Source organism: Canis aureus, chromosome 24, assembly GCF_053574225.1.
Source record: "Canis aureus isolate CA01 chromosome 24, VMU_Caureus_v.1.0, whole genome shotgun sequence".
Classification (NCBI taxonomy): Eukaryota; Metazoa; Chordata; class Mammalia; order Carnivora; family Canidae; genus Canis; species Canis aureus.
Window position 1 is genome coordinate 1,053,049 of NC_135634.1, and position 23,849 is coordinate 1,076,897.

General features: G+C 40.2%; 2 protein-coding genes and 2 pseudogenes across 15 annotated transcripts in view; 2 read left to right on the forward strand and 2 right to left on the reverse strand.

Annotated features, from left to right (window-relative positions):
* The window catches only part of CKAP2 (cytoskeleton associated protein 2), a 59,579-nt gene that overhangs the window by 3,056 nt on the left and 32,674 nt on the right, over nt 1-23,849 (reverse strand). For 2 of the 13 annotated variants that reach the window (XM_077867897.1, XM_077867895.1), the window contains exons 1-7: nt 12,984-13,136; nt 11,943-12,021; nt 5,681-5,759; nt 4,717-5,570; nt 4,075-4,279; nt 2,309-2,479; nt 569-638 (exon numbers count right to left, since the gene is read on the reverse strand). In XM_077867897.1, the coding sequence (XP_077724023.1) occupies nt 569-638; nt 2,309-2,479; nt 4,075-4,279; nt 4,717-5,570; nt 5,681-5,759; nt 11,943-12,021; nt 12,984-13,053 (1,528 nt within the window). In that variant the 5' untranslated portion in view covers nt 13,054-13,136. Of the gene's footprint in view, nt 1-568; nt 639-2,308; nt 2,480-4,074; nt 4,280-4,716; nt 5,571-5,680; nt 5,760-10,651; nt 10,772-11,942; nt 12,022-12,196; nt 12,245-12,289; nt 12,469-12,983; nt 13,137-23,849 lie in introns of those variants that run through there. The other 11 variants (XM_077867899.1, XM_077867903.1, XM_077867898.1 and 8 more) reach the window with 9 other exon arrangements.
* On the forward strand, nt 6,181-8,138 carry LOC144295638 (elongation factor 1-alpha 1 pseudogene; annotated as a pseudogene).
* Nucleotides 13,243-23,849, forward strand: part of VPS36 (vacuolar protein sorting 36 homolog) — a 47,880-nt gene continuing 37,273 nt past the window's right edge. Inside the window, exon 1 of one of the 2 annotated variants that reach the window (XM_077867915.1) lies at nt 13,243-13,584. The gene's annotated coding sequence lies outside the window, so the exon portion shown is untranslated. The remainder of the gene's footprint in view (nt 13,585-23,849) is intronic. The other variant, XM_077867912.1, reaches the window with a different exon arrangement.
* On the reverse strand, nt 21,131-23,016 carry LOC144295634 (kinetochore-associated protein DSN1 homolog pseudogene; annotated as a pseudogene).

Below are 23,849 nucleotides of genomic sequence, written 5' to 3' on the forward strand. Positions count from 1 at the left end.
TTCTTTAATGAGCTTCTCTAGAGCACAGAAGAGATGATAGAATTTAATAGGTAAAATTTTAGAGGTCATCTAATCAAACTGCCTGATTTTATTTTTATTTATTTATTTTTTAAGATTTTATTTATTTATTCATAGAGACAGAGAGAGAGGCAGAGACACAGGCAGAGGGAGAAGCAGGCATCATACAGAGAGCCTGACGTGGGACTCCATCCAGGGTCTCCAGGATCACGTCCGGGCTGCAGGCTCCGCTAAACCGCTGATCACGCCCCGGGCTGCAGGTGGCGCTAAACCGCTGTGCCACTGGGGCTACCCAAACTGCCTCATTTTAACAAAGGGAATTAAGGCCTAGAGAGGTAAGGTAACTTTCATAGACACTCAAAGATAAATTTGAGTTTTGAACCAGACATCCTAACTAAAAGTTCTTACACTACATAGAGCCACTGAATCTCAGAGGTATGCCCACAGATGTAAGAGGAGAGAAACATCCTACAAACTTGTTTAAAAAAAGAAAAATATTCAGAGAAATTTAATAAAATCATAATTCACTGGAAAAAAATTAAAAACTTACCATATTTGACTTTTTCTTGACTCTTCATTGTTAAAATATCTGCAATTACATGTCGCATTTCTTCGATAGGCTTAATTTTTTAATGAAAAAATACGTTTTATATTCTCAGACATTAACTCAGTTGTGCAAGTCAAAAATATTAAAAACAGTGATTCTATTTCATACTTTAAAACAAGGCAGTTCTTAGACCACGTTTCTTTTCTCAGAATACTTGTTTTGCCACTTGAATTTTTGAAAATGACTCTTTTAATTTATAGAAAAAAAAAAACCCAGAAGGAATAGAATTATCAGATTAAAATTTTCCCCCACAATTTTTCTTAAGCCACTGGTAACTATTAACTGCTTGTTTGATATTAGCAAAATTAATGGACAAGTAGCAAACTAACATTAATATTTAAAGAGCTGATAATATAAGTTTAAAATGAATTTAATATAAAGTTTACTTCTTTTCTCCTACATTCAAGCCTATGGTTATGTGTTTTTTTCACATGCTATTATGCATCTCTGAACAGCTCAAGGTTGACCAGCATAACATTCACTCATTCAAAAATCAACAGTTCACTGTGTCCATTATATGCCAAAACATATAAGCACTTACTATGTTCCTCTGTACTACCATGATTGTTAACGTAACATGTTCAAGATATTATATAAAAGGGAAGTTCTGGCTCATATTCTTAGTTGTAGAACATAGTTCCTGGACCACTCACTCCTGCTTTCCACTTTCTTGGCTAATTTTCATCCTTGTTTTCAATATTCTGCTCCAGTGTCACATATTTCTCTTTACACTCTGCTTTCTATGTGAATCCTTGGCTCCAATTATGCATCCTAGCTAACCTCACACCCTTTTCCAGGTGGGATTCTGTCAAATACAATTACCATTCAGCAAGTGTTTTATACAAAATAGCCATTGAGAGAGTATCTGCTGAATATTTGATTTTTGATTCAAGTGCAAGGTCAAATAGCATTTTTTGGCTTTGCTGAGACCAAAATGAGTAGACCTTCCTTCAAGGCTAAAGAAAATAATTTTTTAAAACTCTCTGCACATAATCTCCAAAAATGCATTTTTGAGAAACTTGGTCAAAAGGAAATGCATTTTAGAAACATTTGCCCATAAAAACAAAAACCCCAACCAAACCAAAAAACCTAGAGATACAATTTATTCTGTACCCAGAGCCTTTGGTAGCAACAGTAGAAAGAGGTGAGAGGTGTGGTATCAAATCACTATGGGTCTAGTAAGTCAGAGAAACTATAGTTTATTGTCATTTTCTATGTGTGGGCAGGACCAAACATATAGCATAAAAATGTGAGAATATTAAGAAATGCTCTTCAAGTGAAAGACTTCTCTCATAAAGCCACAGAACCTGCTAATATTTTAAAAGTTAATTTAACTCCACTTGCATTATATCCATTAAATTTTAATATTAAAAATTCAATTTCCCAGATTTCTTAATTATGAAATGTGCGAAATGACATGTTGTGCTAACATTTCTCACAGCAGGTTTCATTAAATGTACATTTCAGCATATATCCATTTTCTAAGGTCTGATTATCACTAGTTCATGGGCAAGTTTTAGAAGGTGGAGAAACAGCTTTTATAATATGCGATCATTGTGGTTTTTAAACATTCATTACTACTACATATGTAATCACAATTTTATCAAGTTACATTGTGATATGCTCCCAAATAACTCAATCCTTTACACTGTGTTAACAAAGATCAGTAAGTCTTAATCTTACCTGAGCCCCTGCCAAAATAGCTTTCTCATAGATTGTGATGATATTTTCAATAGGACTTGTGAGTGGTTCAATACGTGCAAGGCATATCCAATATTTAACAAGTTTTTTAGCATCTGGAATATCTTTAATCAGGTCATTGAGTATGACTAATATTTCTTCTTTTGGGCATCCCTAAAATAGCAAGCAGTGAGTGATACCCTTTAGCCTCCAAACTATGAACAATTAAGCTTACTATAATCAAGATCAATGATAACAAGAGAAAAAGTGGATAGAAAAATCATTCATAAAAAATTCAGTGTTCTCTTCCCTACTATAAACTTACTCTGAATGGTTAGCAAGAAGCATATTAATCCTAAGTACAAAGCAGGAAAAAAATGAAATTCTAATTGAGATAAATAATAGTCAAAAATGACTAACACTTTACTTGGTTTGATGATTATCCTTTTATAGATTGTGGGACTCCATTTAATAATTGATATAGAATTTCTGTACCTACCAAATGTTTGAGGGGGAACAGCTTGCAGGTTTTTAAAAACTGTCTTTGTCAGGTCTTGATATTAAGGTTAAAATCAATCTGTAATGGTTTATGTAAGTAAGAGCTATATACAATTCAATGGTAGGGCTGAAAACTTCCACAGTAATCAATGACAAACCCCAACTGAACAGAAATAAGGATATAATCAGGGAAACTCCAATTCTAATTTTCACTGGTCCTCAAAAATCACAAAAAGCTTAAGGATGCTCATGAAGACCAGAGTAAGGTTTGAAATCATATTCCGTATATTCAATCTTACTATGGATTTTTTTTTAATTTTTATTTATTTATGATAGTCAGAGGGGGGGGGGGCAGAGACACAGGCAGAGGGAGAAGCAGGCTCCATGCAGGGAGCCCGACGTGGGATTCGATCCCGGGTCTCCAGGATCGCGCCCTGGGCCAAAGGCAGGCGCCAAACCGCTGCGCCACCCAGGGATTCCCCTTACTATGGATCTTAAACACCATGGGTGACCAAAGCAAGATCAAAGAGTAGTCAGGAAATAAAGTCTGGAGTTCGTATACTCTGCAGGGTTTTGTTTTGTTTTTAAATGATTATTTATTTATTCATGAGACACAGAGAGAGAGAGAGGCGGAGACAGGCAGAGGGAGAGTCAGGCTCCATGCAGGGAGTCCGATATGGGACTCGATCCCAGATCTCCAGGATCACACCCTGAGCCAAAGGCAGATGCTCAACTGCTGAGCCACCCAGGCATCCCACTCTGTAGGATTTTGATCCAAATAGTGAATCTCTACAATAAGTTTAAGACCATGATGATGCTGGTTTAGATTAATGGAATTTTGTTTGCAAGAATTTTGTTAACTTGAATGTAATCTGTGATAATGAATCCCTACTTTATGTTGCCTGTCTTCGGTAAAGTATGTAATGAGTGGGAAAAAATAATACGTTAATATGCTGAAGGAGTGTAAAAAAATAGAGGTGTCAGAGTAAATATCCATCCCAGCCCATTCTATATTAACATTTTAGAGGAATGCAGAATTTCTAAGTTAAAAAAAAAAAAAAAGTAAAAAAAATTTTATTATTTCTTTGATGTATTTATATGAACTCAATGAAATGGAGTCCATTTTAGGCTAAAGGGAATCTCACAATAAGTCTACAGAACACCACTAACGCATTATATGGTCAAAAGAGTGACAATAATTAATTTAGTGAGATAACATTTATAAGATAACTTACAAACTACAATCTACTACACAAATATAAGGACTGTACCTCATTAATCAGATTTAGGCATTCAGAAAATGTCTTGTTCACTTTTTCAGTAAATAATCTTTGCTCATCTTCTTCTACCATGGTAGTCCAGAAGGACCCAGATGATTTTTCATTTCGCCCTTCGGGCTCAGACTGGGTAACTCCTGAGCTAGGAGGTCTTTTTATCATTTTTCTTTTGCTAGCTTTCCACTCACTCAGACGAGCTCTATAGTGAGAAGCAGGATATAAGCATCACTGTGATACTGATGATAGAATTCTGTCAGAGAAGTTAAAAAATAACTCTGGTCTTTGAGTAGCTCCACACTAGTGCCACACAGGTAAATTCACAAATTCAAAGAAAAAGAAATCCCGAACATATCAATGTTGGTAATATGATCAAAGACCCTAAGAATGCATTTTTAAATGGAGAGGTTATAAAATATTTCCTAATGGTATTAAGCACTGCAGATTATATTACAACAACTTAATGAAACACAAACACAGTAACTTAGCTCATATTGTCCCGCACATAAATTTGCTTCAGTTGGTCTGCGTATGATAGAGGAGAATCCACATACAAATTCTAATACATTCAAGGAGTGTATAAACCAAATTTATAAGTACTCTACTGAAAATTAAGCTAATAAAATTACATCCACTTACTTTCTCTCTTCTGCTGTTTCTTTGGGATGAATTGATCTATCAATAGTTGCTTTTGCTACAGAGGGTCTGCAAGGGTCAATGCTTTTTGACTTCTGGATCAGTCTGGTGTTAAAAGATGAAGCAGGTCTGGCTACAATTTTGGACATCAGGCTTCTTGACACTGTCGTCTTTCTCTCTACATCCTGAGAACTGGTTTTGGCACTAGATGAAACTGTGTTTAATTGCAGTAATTCCTTCTCCTGAGGCCCTTTCCGGATTGTAAGACTTCTCCTGATGCCTTGTTTCACAGGGTCCTGAGCACTGTTGCAGTGACTTCTGATAGGAGGCCGCACCAGCCGTCTGTCCTGAGAGGCAGTGCTCACAGGTCGAGTGGTGGTCATCACGTTTGGGGCTCTGTGACTTCTCACTGTGAAACTGCTGGTGTCTGCGGGCAGAGGCTCTGGGGCTTTAGGGATAGTAGCTGAAAGTTTCTTTGTTGCTACAGAACTCTCATCTCTGACTGGTAGGGGCTTTCTAAATGAATTAATCTTAGATTGAACAATTTGACCATTGTAAGACCCAAGCACAAGCTTCTTAGGCATGTTAGCATCTTGCTTTGGTTTTTCTGTAGATATTTGTTTCTTTTTACTGTTGTTTTTAAGATGAAACATTTGGCTCAATGTCATGTGTTGACTTTGAGGGCCATCTTCAATTGGTACCGACTGTCTTGTGTGATTATTATCCTCCAAATTATGTGTGTCAATTATCATTGTTAAATTGGCTAATTCATTAGAAGGTCTTAAAGGAATACAATTTTTCCCCATAGTTATATTATTTTTGTTCACAGGAAGTCTACTGACATTTTCTTTACCAGCCTAAAACAATAATTTAAGACAAATCAGTATTTCAGAACTCATTTCTTTAAGAGTTTAGGAAGGGGAAGGGGGAAAGAGGACAGTTTATGAGGGCTATGTCCATTTCTTACCATTTTTGTTTTGAATTTCAGAACTTTTGTCTCTTCCTGGATCTGGCCTTCAGAGTTCATCACTTTCTGGCCTGTACTACTTTAAAAAGTAAAAAATGAAAAAAAAGTTTAACCACATACTAAGGAAGATTTCTCTTTGGTGAGGAGGAATGAGAGAATATTAACAATCATCTGACTTTGTAATATTAAATTGAGGCAAGAATGGAGCTGACATTTGTCCTTTTTCTTCATTATAGGATGAGTTAATAGTGTAAACAAGATAGGTGAGGAATTTAAAGATATATTTTTAAAAGTCTTAACACCCTCCCCACACAGTGTACATAAACATATGATAACCTCATTCCAAACCATTCTTCCTAGTCACTCGAATCCTCAAAACCTTTATTAGGCAACATTTTCTGTAGTTAGTTTTAAGTACTTAGTAACAGACTTCCATTGAAAAAAAATTTGGCCCTCTACACATAAATTGTTTGGGAAAAACTGTACAGCCCAATGCAAAAGAATGAAACTGGACTAATTTCTCACACAATACACAAAAATAAACTCAAAATGCATTAAAGACCTAATGAAACCATAAAACTTGTAAAAAGAAACAGAGGCAATAAACTCCCAGACATCAGCCTTAGCCATATTTTGCTGGATGGGTCTCCTCAGGCAAGGGAAACAAAAGTAAAAATAACTAGGACTACATCAAACTAAAAAGCCTTTGCACATCAAAGGAAACCACTAACAAATGGAAAGGTGGGGTGCCTGGGTGGCTCAGTCGATTAAGTGTTAGACTCTTGATTTTAGCTCAGGTCATGATTTGAGGGTATGAGTCAGTCTCACCTTGAGTTTCATACTGGGTTCTGCACTGGGCTTGTAAAAGATTCTCGGTCTCCCTCTGCCCCCCATCCCCACTCAGACACATGTATGCTCTCTCAGTTTTTGTTTTTGTTTTGAGAGAAAAAAATCTAAATGAGAGAAGTTATTTATGAAATACATATCTGAAAAGGAGTTCATTTCAAAATTTATAAAGAACTCCTACTCAGGCTTTTTCACAACAGGTTTGCCACCAGAATACAGGGGTCATGAAAACCACCACTAAACCTAAACCAAAATGGAAAGGAAAAAACTCACATCAGCGTCGTCATTGGACACATAGATTCAGGCAAGTCTACCACTACTGGTCATCTGATCTACCAAAGCAGTGGGATCAACAAAAGATTGAAAAATTTGAGAAGCAGACTACTGAGGTGGGAAAGGGCTCTTTCAAGTATGCCTGGGTCTTGGATAAACTGAAAGCTGAATGTGAACGTGGTATCACTATTGATATCTCCCTGTGGAAATTTGAGACCAGCAAGTATTATGTGACCATAATTGATGCCCCAGGACACAGAGACTTTATCAAAAACATCATTACATCTCAGGCTGGCTGTGCTTTCCTGATTATTGCTGCTGGTGTTGATGAATTTGAAGCAGGTATCTCCAAGAATGGGCAGACCTGTGAGCATGCCCTTCTGGCTTACACACCTGGTGTAAAACAACTGTTAGTGTTAACAAAATGGATTCCACTAAGCCACCCTACAGCCAAGAGAAATATGAGGAAATTATTAAGGAAGTCCGCACCTACATTAAGAAAATTGGCTACAACCCCAACACAGTAGCATGTGTGCCAATTTCTGGTGGAATGGTGCAAAATGCTGGAGCCAAGTGCTAACATGCCTTGGTCCAAGGGATGGAAAGTCACCCATAAAGATGGGAATGGCAGTGGAACCATATTGCTTGAAGCTCTGGATTGCATTCTGCCACCAACTTGTCCAACTGATAAGCCCTTGTGTCTGCCTCTCTAGGACGTCTACAAAATTTAGTGGTATTGGTACGGTTCCTGTGGGCAGAGTGGAGACTGGTGTTCTTAAACCTGGCATGGTGGTCACCTTTGCTCCAGTCACTGTTACAATTGAAGTAGTCTGTCCAAATGCACCATGAAGCTTTGAGTGAGGCTCTTTTGGTGATAACGAGGGCTTCAATGTCAAGAACGTATCTGTCAAAGATGTTCATTGTGGCAATGTGGCTGGTGACAGTAAAAATGACCCACCGTTGGAAGCAGCTGGCTTCACAGTTCAGGTGATTATCCTGAACCATCCAGGCCAAATCAGTGCTGGAAATGCACCTGGGGATTGTTACACAGCTCACATTGCTTGCAAGTTTGTTGAGCTGAAGGAGAAGATAGTCATTCTGGAAAAAAGCTGGAAGATGGCCCCAAGTTCTCGAAATATGGTGATGCTGCTATTGTTGAAATGGATCCTGGCAAGCCTATGTGTGTTGAGAGCTTCTCTGACTATCCTCCTCTGGGCTGTTTTGCTGTTCGTGACATGAGACAGATGGTTGCTGTGAGTGTCATCAAAGAAATGGACAAGAGGCAGCTGGAGCTGGCAAGGTAACCAAATCTGCCCAGAAAGCTCAGAAGGCTAAATGAATATTATCCCCAACACCTGGCACCCCAGTCTTAATGGCAGAAGAATGGTCTCAGAACGGTTTGTGTCAATTGGCCATTTAAGTTTAATAGTAAAAGACTGATTAATGATAACAATGCATTGTTAAACCTTCAGAAGGAAAGGAGAATGTTTTGTGGACCATTTGTGTGTGTTAAAGTTGTTAGTTTTTAAAATCAGTACTTTTTTTTTTAAGGTAAAGAACTAAAATTTATTTACATTTAACTAGGATGTTGAATTGACAAAAAATTGCTTTTCTTCCTTTGTTTCTTGTATATTTTTTTTTATTGGAGTTCGATTTGCCAATATATAGCAGAACACTCAGTACTTTTTAATGGAAACAACTTGACCTAAAATCTTTCACAGAATTTTGAGACCCATTAAAAAAAAACTTAATGAGGGGGAAAAAAAACCTCCTACTCAGGATCTTTGTTCCCGTGATGATTTGCTCATTCTTTGCATCATTAACTTGCCCCTCTATTACATCACTCCCATCAGCATATAAACACTATGATATCTCATCTTAAAGCCCTTAAGCCCATATTCCCTTTCAGCCCCTGCCTTCTCTTTGCTTTATATTTATAGCAAAAGTCCTCAAAAGTATGTACCTGTACACTGTCCCCATGTTGTCATATTCCCCATGCCTATTAGGAACGTGTCCTCAGCCCTCTATTGGAGATTCCTAATGTCATCTGCTTCCATGTTTCTACATTCAAGGGTCAATTCTGTTTCCACCCTCCTGAACCTTTAAGCAGCACTTTCTTCACTTTGCTACCAAACACCAGCTCTTCTCCTTTTCCTCCTACCTCAGTGGTCCACTTCTACTGAGTCTTTCTTCCTAACTTCACTAGGGCTCAAAGCTGCATTCAAATTTAAAATTTTTCATCTGCTTTTTAAATTTTTAGTTTTATATTTCTCAGGGACTCCTCCTTTTCTGTGCTAACAGAAGCCTAATGCTTAGTCTTGAAACTGTTGGCTAACTTTTTTACTTTTTAACTGCTAGCTAAAAAAATTTCAGGGTAAGGAGAGAATCTACCTGATTCACCGTCCAGTATGGAGAGTTCTCTGAAAATGCATTGTCCCATTCTATCTTACGATAAAACGTGCCCTCACAAGAGTTATCTAAATAATGAATCTTAAAATACCCACACTACAGATTGTAAAATAGAATGATTTAATTTTGAAAAGCTGCAACTCTGATTGGTTGTCTAACAATTTACTGCTCAAATAACAATATTTAAGTTGACATCCGTTTTCTGAAATGAATATAGTACTTGTGAGATTTCTTGGTAAAACCAGAAGAATTTCAGAATTTTTTTTTCTTCCCACTGTGTATAAGAGTATTATAAACCCCACGATCGGGGATCCCCGGGTGGCGCAGCGGTTTGGCGCCTGCCTTTGGCCCAGGGCGCGATCCTGGAGACCCGGGATCGAATCCCACGTCGGGCTCCCGGTGCATGGAGCCTGCTTCTCCCTCTGCCTGTGTCTCTGCCTCATTCTCTCTCTCTCTCTGTGACTATCACAAATAAATAAAAATTAAAAAAAAAAAAAAAATTTATAAACCCCACGATCCAGCTGGATTCCTTATTTAAGTAAGTAATTGAGAGTTATGCTCGGTTTTACTTGACTATTCTAAATCACTCTTCAGTAGTCTTATCACACTTCAAAGTTTTAAATAAATATCTACAAACTGATAATTCCCAAGTTTAAATCTCTAGTCCCAATCTCAACCCAACCCTTCAGACACATAGCGACTCGGCATTTCCACTTTGATGTCCTTTTGGTATTTCAAACTTAGCATGGCCAAAAGAAAGCTCCTGATTCCCCCATTCCTCCCTTGGTCTTCCCCATCTTGATATATGGTATCACTATCCAGTCACTTTTTCAAACAAAAAATCTAGGATTATCTTTGTTTTAAATGAGGAATGTGAGATTTGTAAAAGAAAATGTAAAGCATGTGAAGTAACTCATTAGTGTAAAGTTAAAATTTGGAAATAATGCCAAACTTACATAGAGTTACAAAATTATAAATAGTTCGAAGAATATTCATATGCTATTTACCCAAATTTGCATAGTGTTAACCTTTATCCCATTTATGTTATCATTTGCATTGTTTCTAAACATGTGTATGTGTGGAGTATATGCAATTTTTTCTACCTGAATCTTTCCAGATATATACATGATTACCCTTAAACCCTAAATGCTTCATTGTTCAAAAAATAATGATTTTCTCTTACATAACCATAGTAGTTATCAAATCTATAGATGTCCCATCCATACCTAATCCAGCATCACCAAGTCCTGGCATCTGTACCTCCTAAATATAAGCACCATCTGACCACCTTCAACCATGAGGAAGGGTATTAAGTATTTACAAAGACAACACATAGCAATAACGGTTTGGAGAAACGAAAAGAAACCAGAATAGAGTAACTCAAGAACCAGTACTCTGTGTGTAAAGCCACTGTGAGATCAGGAAATAACAGCTACCACTTACTGGGGTTCTCTCCATATACCAAGCATAGCACAATGCATTCTGTATCTCATTTAATCCCCAAGAAACACAATTATCCATTTTTAATAGAAGTTAAGTGGACTCTAAGAGGCCATGTAACTCCCCTGAGGTTACACAGCTATAGTAGCAGACTTACAGAGTTCAGACCTTATCATTCTAAAGCCAGTGCCCTTAGAATGCACAGAAAGGGCCTAAAGGTTGTTACTAACAGTTATCTCTAGAGGGGGCCTTTTGATCTTCTGCTTTATATACCTCCACGGAGTTTTCTTTTGCCACAACTATGTACTACTTTTAAAATTTTACCACAGTAACACCTAGATATTCCTATCCAGGGTTGAGACTAAAACAAATAATCTCTAAACATTTTGGGGGAGCCACCTCCCAAAGAATAACCATCCATGTCCCAGCCCCCGAAACATACTGAGTATAAACCTTGCTAAATTAAGACTGACCTTTGTAGCGCTGCATAGACCATAAGTCAATGATTTAATATATACAAACACTTTGCTTTAAAATTGTTTCATCTGAGAATCTGAATTAATTTACACAGGAAATGCTGTGCTATCCAAGAAGGTATGGCTACTGAACACTTGAAATGTGGCTAGTCCAAATTGACGTATGAAAGTGTAAAATACAGACACTGATTTTGAAAACTCAGCACCACACACACAAAAAAAATAGTAAAATATCTCAATAACTTTCAAGAATTACATGTTAAACTATAACACGGGATATACTGGATTAAATGTTATCACAATTCATCTTTTAAAAAGACTTTCCAGAGGGCACCTGGGTGGCTTAGATAAACTCAGGTCATTATCTCAAGGTCCTGGAATTGAGCCCCACCTCAGGCTCCATGCTCAGCGAGGAGTCCCTCTCCCTCTGCCCACCCCCACCCCCAGCTCTCTCTTAAATAACATATTCTGTTAAATAAATAGACTTTTCAAATACGGCTACTAGAAAATTTTTTAAAGATTTACTTAAGAGAAAGAAAGAACAGGCAGGGTGAAGGGCAGAGGGAGAGGGAGACAAGCAAGCTCCCCACAGAGGGGAGAGCCTGAAGTGGGGGATTGATCTCAGGATGCTGAGACTATGACCTGAGCTGAAATCAAGAGTGGGATGCTTACCTGAGCATCCCAGGCACCCTGAAAAAAATTTTTTTTTTTTTACCCTGAAAATTTTAAATTACGTTACAACTGTGGTTCCCACGACATTTTTATTAGACAGCTCTGATCTAATTTTATAGATCTGAAATGAGAAAATTTGACCTCACCTGGATATATGATTTTCCTGTTTATATGCAAAAAACGTTTTTCTTTGTAACATCCGTTCCTTGAGTTTTTGTTTTTGTTCTAAGTGACAAAAAAGCAACAAGTCAACATTTGTTATAACATTATCAAATAAATATTCACTAAATGAACGTCTCATTTTGAAAAGTGACCTACTAGAGATCACACCTTACAAACAGGAAATATCTCAATGAGTACTGGCTTTGAGAAATAATCCCATTTTTTAAGAGATCATTACCATAAAAGCTTCCCACAACCACTTCACGAGAATCACATTCTCTTTTGTCTGAAAGTGAAAAACACGGAGAACATATTTTCAACATATGGTTACCGAAAGCCAAGCTTTAGGAAACTGAGGAGCAGAACTGAGACACTGGACTCCAAGTTCTAATCGACCAGAACTGGGTTGGGTGAGAGTCTTTCCTCTGTGTTCCCATGTGCAGGGCAAAGAACAATATGATTTCTGAAAACCCAGCCAAACCCAGAATCCATAAAGCCGATTCAGAAGAGGCAACCCCACCTCTCCCCAAAAACTGGCTCTCCACTCAGGAGGCGGGAGCGCCCTGCGCAAGCGCAGTCGCCTCCAGCCCGGCGCGGCCCCGCCCACTCGCAGGGGTCCCGAGGGCCCGACGCCGACGCCGACGCCGACGCCCGGGCCGCCGGAGAGGTGAGGGCCGCGCACCGTCCCTCAGCAGGCCCGTCCCCGCCACCCGAGGGGCACGCCCGGCCAGGGACGACCGCACGGGAGGCGCTCAGCCCGCACACAACCACCACGGCCCGGGCCCCTCTCCGCGGTCCAATTCGCAAAAACGGAGGATGCAGCTGAAAGACCGGGTGAGCTGCCAGGGGCTCTCGCGCGTCTGGTCAGGGCTGACGCTGGTCGGCGGACTCGAGGCCCCGGCTGCTGAGTCCGCGCCCCTCTCTCGCCCACGGTGGCCCTCGTCCCCCGCCCCGGCCCCGGCCCCGGCCCCTCCGGGAAACCAGGCGCCCGCGGGCTGCGCCGCTCCGGCCCCCGCGGCCCTCACCTCTGAACGCGGGCTGAGTGCTCTGGCTCGGGGGCAGCCGCAGCTCCTGGGGCACGGCTGGGCCGCTCATCGCCAACAGCGGAGCGGGACGCGTCTGCGCTCTCACGGCCGCCGCCTCCGCCAGTGAAGCACGCGGGGCCGCAGAGGCCGCGGCGTCAATTGAATCAGCCAATGGGCGCCAAGGGGCGGGCCGGGGGCGGGGCTGGGGGCGGGGCCGGGGCCAGCTGGAGATCCCTGTTTCGGTGAAGGCTGCTCCGCGGAGTCCCGGCCGCGACAGAGGCCTCCTGCTCCCGAGTCAGTGGCGCCCTCGAGGAGGGTGGGGAGCCGGCTGCCAGGTCCCTGCTGCGTGGCGGCTGGGACTAGTCCGTGGACGTTCACAGCGCACGGAGGAGGGCACACTAGGAAAGTGTGGTTGGCGGCGCTTAGTAAACCAGGGCGCGCAGGCTGAAGAGGCTGAAGCACCCGCCGCTGTCCCGAGAGCAGGGGAGTCCCCTTTCCGCACCGCGGCTTCGCGGCCACGCTTGACTCCTCCTCCGGCGGTCCGGCTGTTTATGCCCACGCAGTGGCTTCCCTCGGAACCCGTGTTCCAGGCACCCTGCAGGTGAGCGTGTGCCCTGTCCCGAATGCAGGAAGGTTTGCTTTGGTTGTCCCTAAAGCGGCACACAGGAGCCACACTTTAGGGAACCTAGTGCGGTGGACGGTCCCACAAAAGGTGCCGCTTTAATCACTGAGCCGGGCTTTAAGCATGGAGACTGAGACAATTTGTATATCTCCTGCACAGGTCTGAGAGCTTCCAGAGCTGGCTCTCCACTGCCCGTTTCTTCCTATCTTTCTCTGCTTTTTTCCTAAAAGCATCGAATGTATGGTAGCATCTTGCTAATAAGGAAGTTAGTTTGGAATATTCTGGGGTTTTTTTTCTTGATGAAATGTCAAGTGTAGTTGTCTAACTTTGCACTTAAGGCCAATTCTGGAAGAACCAACAGCCAGTCAGCACCCAACACTAAGACACTGTCCCTAAGACAACACTGCTGTTGGCATATTACTGTTAATATTGTCAATTATGTACTAAAGTTTCATCGGACAGGCTGGGTAACCAGGGATTCCCATTAAATAACAGAGAACAGTTTAACAAAATAGAACAGTTTTAAAAAGACTCAAGAACCTCCAAGCCATTTTGCTAAGTGAAAGCCAGCCACAAAAGGTCACACATATGGTATGATTCCCTATGAAATATCCATAATAGATAAATCCACAGAGAAATGGACACACATTGGTGGTTACCAGGGGTTAGGAGTAGGGGGGAATGGGGAGAGACCACAGAGCCGTTCACTTTAAAATGATTTGTGTTATGTAAATTTCAGTGTGTGTGTTTTTTTAATAAATGGGCGTTGTTAAAAAATAGTGACTCAAGAAAACTGTGGAGAGGTCGTAGGCTGAGATGGTGGGCAGGAAATCCTGCAAAACTGCTAGGTTTTCCAACATAGCAATTACCCCCATCTCCAAACTCACCCACTCCAAGAATGACTTTTTTTTTTTTTTTTATGATTTTATTTATTCATGAGAGACACACAGAGAGAGGCAGAGACACAGGCAAAGGGAGAAGCAGGCTCCATGCAGGGAGCCCGATGTGGGACTCGATCCCGGGTCTCCAGGATCACACTTTGGGCGGAAGGGGATGCTAAACCGCTGAGCCACCCGGGCTGCCCAAGAATGACATCTCTTTAAAGACACTTTTTAAAATATCATCATCCCACAATTGTTGGAGGAAAGGCAGACCATTCTCTAAAAGATCCAAGAGAAAATTTCAAAATAGATCATCACCAACTTAGCTGACCATTTAACTGCAGCCACCTGGAGCATAGTTGATTGGGTTCCTGTGAAACAGTGAGAGCACCTGTGGGATAGCAGGATGGGACTATCCAAAAGACAAAAGCAGGGTGAGGACACAAAGTCTGGGGAGGAAAGAGACTAAAAAAAGGGGTAATGGTCCAATGTTGGCACTGAAGAGGTCTAGTAGGATTGGGACTGAAATAAACCCTTGGATTCAGAAGCTAGGAGGTTCCAGCAAAAACATTCTGTGGACAAATACAAAATATTGCTGAGAGATATTAAAGAAATCCTAAATAAACAGAGAGAGATAAGATGCTTATGGATCAGATGACCCTATGTTGTTAAGATGTCTATTCTCTCCAAGTTAATCTATTCAATCTCATTCCAATCGAAATCCCAAAAGCCAAAAAGGTTTTTCTATAGAAATTGACAATCAGGGACACCTGGGTGGCTCAGCGGTTGAGCCTCTGCCTTTGGCCCAGGGCGTGATCCCAGAGTCCTGGGATAGAGTCCCACATCAGGCTTCTTGCTTGAAGCCTCCTTCTCCCTCTGCCTGTGTCTCTGCCTCTCTCTCTCTGTCTCTCATGAATAAATCTTTTTAAAAAAGAAATGGACAATCAGATTCTAAAATTTAAATGGAAACGCAAACGATCTAGAGAGGCAAAACAATTTTGAAACAGAACAAAGTTGGTGGACTTATACTACTTGATATCAAGATGTATTATAAAGCCATGGTAGTAATCAAGACAGTGTGGATGGCATTGGTGTAAAGAAAGATAAAGAAATCAATGGAATGCAGTAGAAATGCCAGAAATACACTCAGGCCTCTACAGTCACTTGATTTTCCACAAAGTTTCCAAGACAACTCAATGGAGTAAAAGTATAATCTTTTCAACTAATACAAGTACAGGGACAACTGGATGTCCACATAGAAAATGTTAATCATGACCCTTAACTCACCCCTTGTACAAAAAAAACAAAACTCAAAAGAGAATGTAGACCTAAACGTAAGAACCCAAAGTATAAAACCTCTAGAAGAAAACATAGAAGAAAAATCTTGGTGATTTCATGTTAGGGAAAGTTTTGTTAAATAGGAGACAGCACGAACTATAAAAGATACAATACACTGGATTTCATCAAAATTAAAACCGTTTGCTTTTCAAAAGACACTTTAGAAAACTCAGAAAGCAAACTACAGAGTAGGAGAAAATATTTGCAAAGCATATATAATAAAGAACTTTCACCAGAAGCACTCTTACAACTCAAATTTTTTCAGTGTGCAAAAAAATAAAAAAAAAAGAATTTCAAAGAAGATACAGGAAACTAAAAATAAGCACATGGGAAGATACCTAACATCCTTAGTCATCAGGAAAATGCAATTAAAATCACAATGAAATACCCTCACTATGTACCCACTAAACCGACAAATACTTAAAAGATAGACAATACTAAGGTTTGGCCAGGAACCAGAACTCTCATATACCACTGGTAGTAATAGAAAATAATATAGCTATTTAAGAAAACAGTTTGGCAGCTTCTTATAAAGTTAAACTTGCACTTACCATATGACCCAGCAATTACTCTTCTAGATATTTCCCCAAGAGAAATGAAAGCATGCACACAAATGTTTATAGCATCTTTATTCATAATAGCCCTATGCAGAAAATAACCTAAATTTCCACCAACTGATGTGTAGATAAACAAAAGTGACATAGTCATACAATGGACCACTACTCAGCAATAAGAAGGAACAAAATACTGAATAATGCAACATGGATAAAATGAAAAAACTCAGTTTTTTTTTTCTTTTCTGTGCAGGGAAACATCCTACTCCTCCCTATTGTGTTTCTTTGCAGTGTGTCATTTTTACTTTCACACTGAACACTTCTGGCACCTCTGGTCACCAAAGGTATGGAGGGTTTTAGTCCACAACAAGCAATTCTCTGTGACACCAGCTGGGTGTCCTACAATTGAACTCAATTCTAACACAACCTGGAGAGTGTCAGCTACCATAGGCTAAGGACTCAATCCCACAGGACTCCTTCCCTTCAACTTCAGATGCCAGTGGAAACCCAGGTTATCACTTGTGCTTCTCACTAAACCCCTCCTTGGGTTTGAATAATTTGCTAGAGCAGCTCACAAAACTCAGGATACAGGTGAACTGCCAGGTGTAGAGATATAGAGCAAGGTCTTGGAAGGATCCGGAATGTAGGAGCATCTGTCACTGTGGAGTTGGGGTATGCTAACTCCTGGTGTGGATGAGTTCAGCCTGGGAGCTCTCTAAACCCCTAACTATTGGGATTTTACAGAGGCCTTCTCATGTAAGCATGGTTGATTTTTTTTAAAATTTTTATTTATTTATGATAGAGAGAGAGGCAGAAACACAGGCAGAGGGAGAAGCAGGCTCCATGCACCAGGAGCCCGACGTGGGATTCGATCCCGGGTCTCCAGGATCGCGCCCTGGGCCAAAGGCAGGCGCGAAACCGCTGCGCCACCCAGGGATCCCAGCATGATCGATTATTAACAATGTTTTCAGTCTCTCTCCTTTCTCTGGAGAAGTAGGGGGGTCAAAGGGAACCTGAAAATTCCAAGCTTCTTATCAGGGCCTTCTGGTGACTAGCCCCCATCCAGAAACCTACCAAGAGTCACCTCGATAAAATGAAAAATTCTCCTAGTGTGCTTATCACTTAGAAAATTACAAGGGTTTCAGGAGCTCTATGCCAGGAACCAGGGATAGAAACCAATAAATATTTTCTATTATCTCACCATAAGTGAATCCCCAAAACATGGCATTACATTTAAGAAGCCAGAGACAAAAGACTACATACCTTATGATTGATTTCATTTATATGAAACTCTAGAAAAGATATAGATTCCACATTAGTGAATCATATGATATTTGTCTTTCCCTGCCTGAGTTATCTCACTTAGCATAATGCCTTCTGTGTTCATCCATGTTGTCATAAATGACAAGATCTCATCTTTTTCTTACAACTGAGTAAACTGTGTGTGTGTGTGTGGAAAGAGAGAGAGAATAAAACCTCTTTTTTATCCATTCTTTATCCATTCATCTATTGGTTGACACTTCAGTTGCCTCCATACGTTGGCTGTTGTAATTAATGCAATAAACAGAGGGGTGCATATAGCTTTTCGAATTCATGTTTTCATTTTCTTTGGGCAAATAGTAGAATTACTAGATCACATGGTATTTCTATCTTTAGTTTTTTTTTAGGAAACTCAACGTTTTCCACAATGGCTATACCCATTTACATTCCCACCAACAGTGAACAAACATTCCTTTTTCTCCACAGCCTCACTAACATTTGTTTCTTGTCTTTCTAGTTCTAGCCATTCTGACAGGTGTAAGGTAATACCTCATTGTGGTTTTGATTTGAATTCCCCTAGTAATTAGAGACGAGCATCTTTTCATGGGTCTGTTGGCCATCTGTATGTCTTATGTAGAAAAATGTCTATTCAGGTCCTCTGCCCATTTTTTAATGGGATTGTTTGGGGGGGGGGGGTTGCTGTAGAGTTATATAAGTTCTTTATATATCACTTTATGTATTATCTTTATCACATATATCATTCACAAATATCTTCTGTCATTAAGTAGGTTGCCTTTTTGTGTTGTTGACGATTTCCTTTGCTGTGCAAAAGCTTTTTATTTGGTGTAGTCCCGATTGTTTATTTTTGCTTCTGTTTTCCCTACCTGGAGACATACCTAGAAAAATGTTGCTATGCCCAATATCAAAGAAATTACTTCCTATGTTTTCTCCTAGGAGCTTTATTGTTTCAGGTCTCACATCTAGGCCTTTAATCCATATTTTTTTGTAATAATAAATTTATTTTTTATTGGTGTTCAATTTGCCAACATACAGAGTAACACCCAGTGCTCATCCCGTCAAGTGCCCCCCTCAGTGCCCGCCACCCAGTCACCCCCACCCCCTGCCCTCCTCCCCTTCCACCACCCCTAGTTCGTTTCCCAGAGTTAGGAGTCTTCCATATTCTTTCTCCCTTTCTGATATCCATTTTGATTTTATTTTTGTGTATGGTTTAAGTGGTCCAGTTTCATTCTTCTGCATGTAGCTGTCCAGTTTCTCCTAATACCATTTATTGAAGAGACTGTCTTCCCTATTGTATATTCTTTCCTCCTTTGTCACAGATTGATTGACCATATAATTATGAGTTTATTTCTGGGCTCTCTATTCTGTTCCATTTGTCTATGTGTCTATTTTGTGCCAGTATCTTACTATTTTGATTACAGCTTTGTAGTATATCTTGAAATCTGGGATTGTGATAGTTCCAGGTTTGTTTCTCTTTCTCAACATTGCTTTGACTATTTGAGGTCTTTTGTGGTTCTATATAAATTTTAGTATTCTAGTTCTATGAAAAATGTCATTGGTATTTTAATAGATTGTGTTGAATCCATATACTGTTTTGAGGAGTATGGATATTCTAACAAGATTAATTCTTCCAATCCATGAGCGTGGGATGTCTTTTATTTGTTAGTGTCATCCTCAATTTCTCTCATCAATGTTTTATAGTTCTCAGAGTTTAGGTCGTCTCCTTGGTTAAATTTATTCCTAGGTATTTTAGTCTTTTTGGTACAATTCTAAATGGAATTTTTATTTTAATTTTTTTTTTGATTGTCTATAATCTTATTATTCATCAAGCACAATTCCAGAAGGACACTTGGGAATAGGGGAAACTAGAATACGCGCTTTTATTATGATTTGTTTACCCATTAACATATACTGAGTGCCAAATTGGTTCTACTATCTCTGTGTCCTTGGTTAGATTAGTAAACTTCTCAGTGCTTGAGTTCTTCATCTTTAATGACAAAAAATACAAACTACCTAGGTTGTGGTGTGTATGCATGTAATATACGTAGAGTTGATACGTGCTGTCTTATTTGGCTGTTGAAGATGCAGAAAAAGCACTTTTTACCCTGGAGTTTGAACAAATTCTTATAAACAACAATAAAAATGCAGTACCATGTAATAAAATAAAGGAAGGTGCAACCACATGGGAGAATTGTTATCTATTCCCATTTTACAGATGGGTAAATTTGAACATAAGAAATAAAGATTTATTTTAAACAGTGTGCTCCTTCCATTATACTACTCTGCTTCTTAAAGAATAGGCAATTAATACCTCTCCTCGGATACTTAAAAGCCCTAGCTTTCCTTAACAATATTATCCATTCTCAAGGTTTTGATAGCTACATATAGATAACTTCCAAATTTTAGCTCTAGTCCAGATTTTTCTACCCAGTTTTCCATCTCTATATCCAATGGTCTAGTTGACTTCTCCATCTGGTATCTCAAATTGAACTGACTAGCTTTCCCATCTTGTTAGCTGCTTTATTAATCCACCCAGTTGTTCAAGCTTTCACCCCTTCAGCACATTGATACCATTATTCTAAATTTATACTATTTAATCTGACTTACAGCATCCCTGTGATATAGGTTCTACCTTTCTTCCAATCTTACAGATAGGAGGTTAAATAACATTTTTCTCAGTCACAGTAAGTAGCACCTAGGCTTTTAACATATAGGTCGCATATCTAAGTTCTAGACACTATGAGTAACTCTCATGTCTGTTTTTGTTCTTTGCTCTCTCCCCAGGTCCTAGAACAGTACCTGGCATATAGCAGCAGCTCTGTAAATACATGAAAGAAAAAGGAATGTAGGGGGGTGCCTGGGTGGCTCACTTGGTTAAGCATCTGCCTTCAGCTCAGGTCATGATCTCAGGGTCCTTGGATCAAGCCCTGGGTGGGGCTCCCTGCTCAGCAAGGAGCCTGCTTCTCCCTCTCCCCATGCTTGTGTGCTCTGTCAAAAAAATAATCTTAAAAAAAAGAATGTAGGTCAAAGGAAGGAGATATCACCTTTCACTAACTGGTACTTAGGCCAAGGTTTAAGACTTTATGACTGGGTATTTAAATGAAGTAGGCTTTATCCTATTACAAGGATCAGAGAATAAGAAACATTAACAATAAATTAGTTGGTGTTGGGACGTCTGGGTGGCTCCCCAGGATCCCCCAGGATCCTGGGATCAAGTCCTGCATCAGGCTTCCTGCATGGAGCCTGCTTCTCCCTCTGCCTATGTCTCTGCCTCTCTCTGTGTGTCTCTCGTGAATAAATAAAGTCTTAAAAAAAAAATTAGTTGGTGTTTTCCTGGTAATTAATGCTGAGGCATATATCCCTACATTACTGTTTACTTTAGCATCTTGGCAAAGAATCCTATTTTCTGCTAAGCCTTCATTGCTTTAAAAATTTTTTTCATATGCTCAAAATACGCACAAAGACAAAAGCAGCTTTTAATAATGTGTAATTTTATAATGAAAATTATTAAAGATAGAGAATAATGAGAAAAACTACTTAGCCCTTCCTTGCCATGAATCCAGGATTTAGGATGTCCACTCAATGTTAAAAGCTAAAGCACACTGTAGACAACAGGACAGAGAATGAGTGGTATTTCCTTCAATTTGAACATTCTGTGAAGTGGTACATATATCCACATGATGCATGTGGATCACAACTGCATGCTCAATGCTCACAATTCCTCTACCTAAAATCACCTTCAGGGCCACACTAGAAAATCAGTTCCATTCCTTTACTACCAGAACCCAACTTGACCCCTAAAATGTTTCCCTAGATTTGGTCCTGAATGACTTTGGATTGTTTCAAAACCTAAAAAACATTTCATAAGATGACGAATACCAACCATGAAGGGTAATTAAAAGAATGGGCTACTAGTTCTCAAGGTCATTCCACAATAGAAATTGCAAGCAGTTTGCACATCCTTGGAAATAGTATCTATACTACACTCTTTCAAATGCATAAATTCTGTTACTTTTAGGAAAAAAACTTTACATTCAGCCAGTTATCCTCAAAGGCAATAGGGCAGCTATCAGCATCTCAGGCTGCCATGCAGTTGTCATGTGCTGGGGCACTCTTCCCCTTTCTCTCCTCTGGAGCACCTTGTGGAAGGGAAAACTACATGAAGTCACTGACAAGACCTAGAGCAGTGTGTGGTAGGTGGGTTCTGTAGCTGAAGCTTGAGCAGTTTTCCAGCTGGTGAAGGATCTAATTGTTGCGTGCTTCTCTTCCCAAGCTGTACTGACACCTTCTGGAAACACTGGGTACTTTCATCCATAAAAGCATGCAGCTGCTTCACAGAGCCTTGCAGTTCATCCATCACTAACTCCATATAATCAAAGACTTTGTTCTGATTCTGCAATATCTTCTGGTAGTCAGGCTTTGTACTAAGGACTTCACTCTGGGAAGATCCAAGATATGTTTTAGGTTCCACTTCAACTTCAGTAACTTTGGTTTCAGCTGATGTTCTGGATGTGATCTCTTCAGCCTCCATCTGGTAGTGCTGCAAGAGCTGATCCCAAGACTGACGTTCTAAAGAAAATTTTGTTATGTATTCCTTCATCTCAGCCACTGATGTTTCCAGAGACAAATCTGATGCTTTTCCTTTTGAATCTTCAAAACATTTTTGTAGCGTTCCATTACTTTCTAGGCTCTCTGCAAAATGTTTTAATTCTTCAGAAAGAGAAGATGCTTTGGCTCTAAAACTTTCAAGACTGAAGCCTTCCATGTCCTTTAGGAAAGGTTCAAGTTTCTGAACAGAGAACTGGAAACTGGAAAGCAGGAGAGCGCCCAGCCGTTTGCTTTCTGCTAAATTGGCACTGATGGATCTGCTGAGCTCTGTGATGCCCTGGTGAAAGGCAGGCAGTGACTTCCGCCGGCTTATTTCTTTCATACTTGCTCGCCGCCAAGATTGACTCTTGTCTTGACGATCGGGAGATTGTTCTTGGGGGGACAAATGAAGGGACCTGGACTGAAGTCCTTCCTGGTGGATGAGATCACAATTTCCCCCCATTTTAGGGCTCGAGCCAGGGTGAATTCTTTCCTCTGAAACGCGTTGAATCATCTCCAGGGAGGCAGGTGATTTGCTACACACTTCCACAGGGATGGGATCCGATTTCAGTGGATGATCGTAAGTCTTAGATGTCACTGGTTCCTCTTCTAGCACTTCTATAGCTTCCGATCTAATTACCGAAGACATCCTGGATGAAGAACCCTTCCGCGGCCAAGGGTCGCGCTGCAACGTCCTGCGCCACTGCAGCCGCTCCTTCTAGGCCCGGGGCGCCGCCAGCAGCCTGCGCCGTCACCTCCGCCGCCGCCTCCGAAAAGTCTAAATGGAATTTTTAATTTCTCTTTCTGCAACTTCATTATTAATGTATAGAAATGCAACTGATTTCTGTGCATTAATTTTATATCCTGCAACTTTACTGAATTCATTTATTCCAATAGTTTTTGGGTGGAGTCTTTATGGTTTTCTGTGTATAGTATCACATCTGTAAATTGTTTTTCTTTTTTTTAAATAAGATTTTATTTATCTATTCATGAGAGGCAGAGAGGCAGAGACACAGGCAGAGGGAGAAGCAGGCTCCATGCAGGGAGCCTGATGTGGGACTCGATCCTGGGACTCCAGGATCAGGCCCTGGACCCCAGGCAGGCGCTAAACTGCTGAGCCACCCAGGGATCCCCTGAAAATTGTTTTTAATCCCCGAAACTACTCAAACTTTCATCTGAGAGTACTTTGTTCTATCAATCTCATTTTATAGCTATCAAGATGAGCAATTTCTCATGTTCACTTTTCATTACCTCTTCTCTTAGAAAAGGAGAATTAGGGGATCCCTGGGTGACTCAGCGGTTTGGCGCCTGCCTTTGGCCCTGGGCGGGATCCTGGAGTCCCAGGATCCAGTCCTGCGTCGGGCTCTTGGCCTGTGTCTCTGCCTCTCTCTCTCTCTGTCTATTATGAATAAATAAATAAATAAATAATAAATAAATAAATAGATAGATAGATAAATAAATAAAAAGAAAGAAAGAAAGAAAAGGAGAATTAGTGATGTTGAAACTCCTTTCTTTTTCAATGAGGATGGCAGTGTTCCCCAGAGGCAAAAATACATCATGCTTATTCAGCATCACTATTTATTAGGGAAATGCAAATCAAAACCAC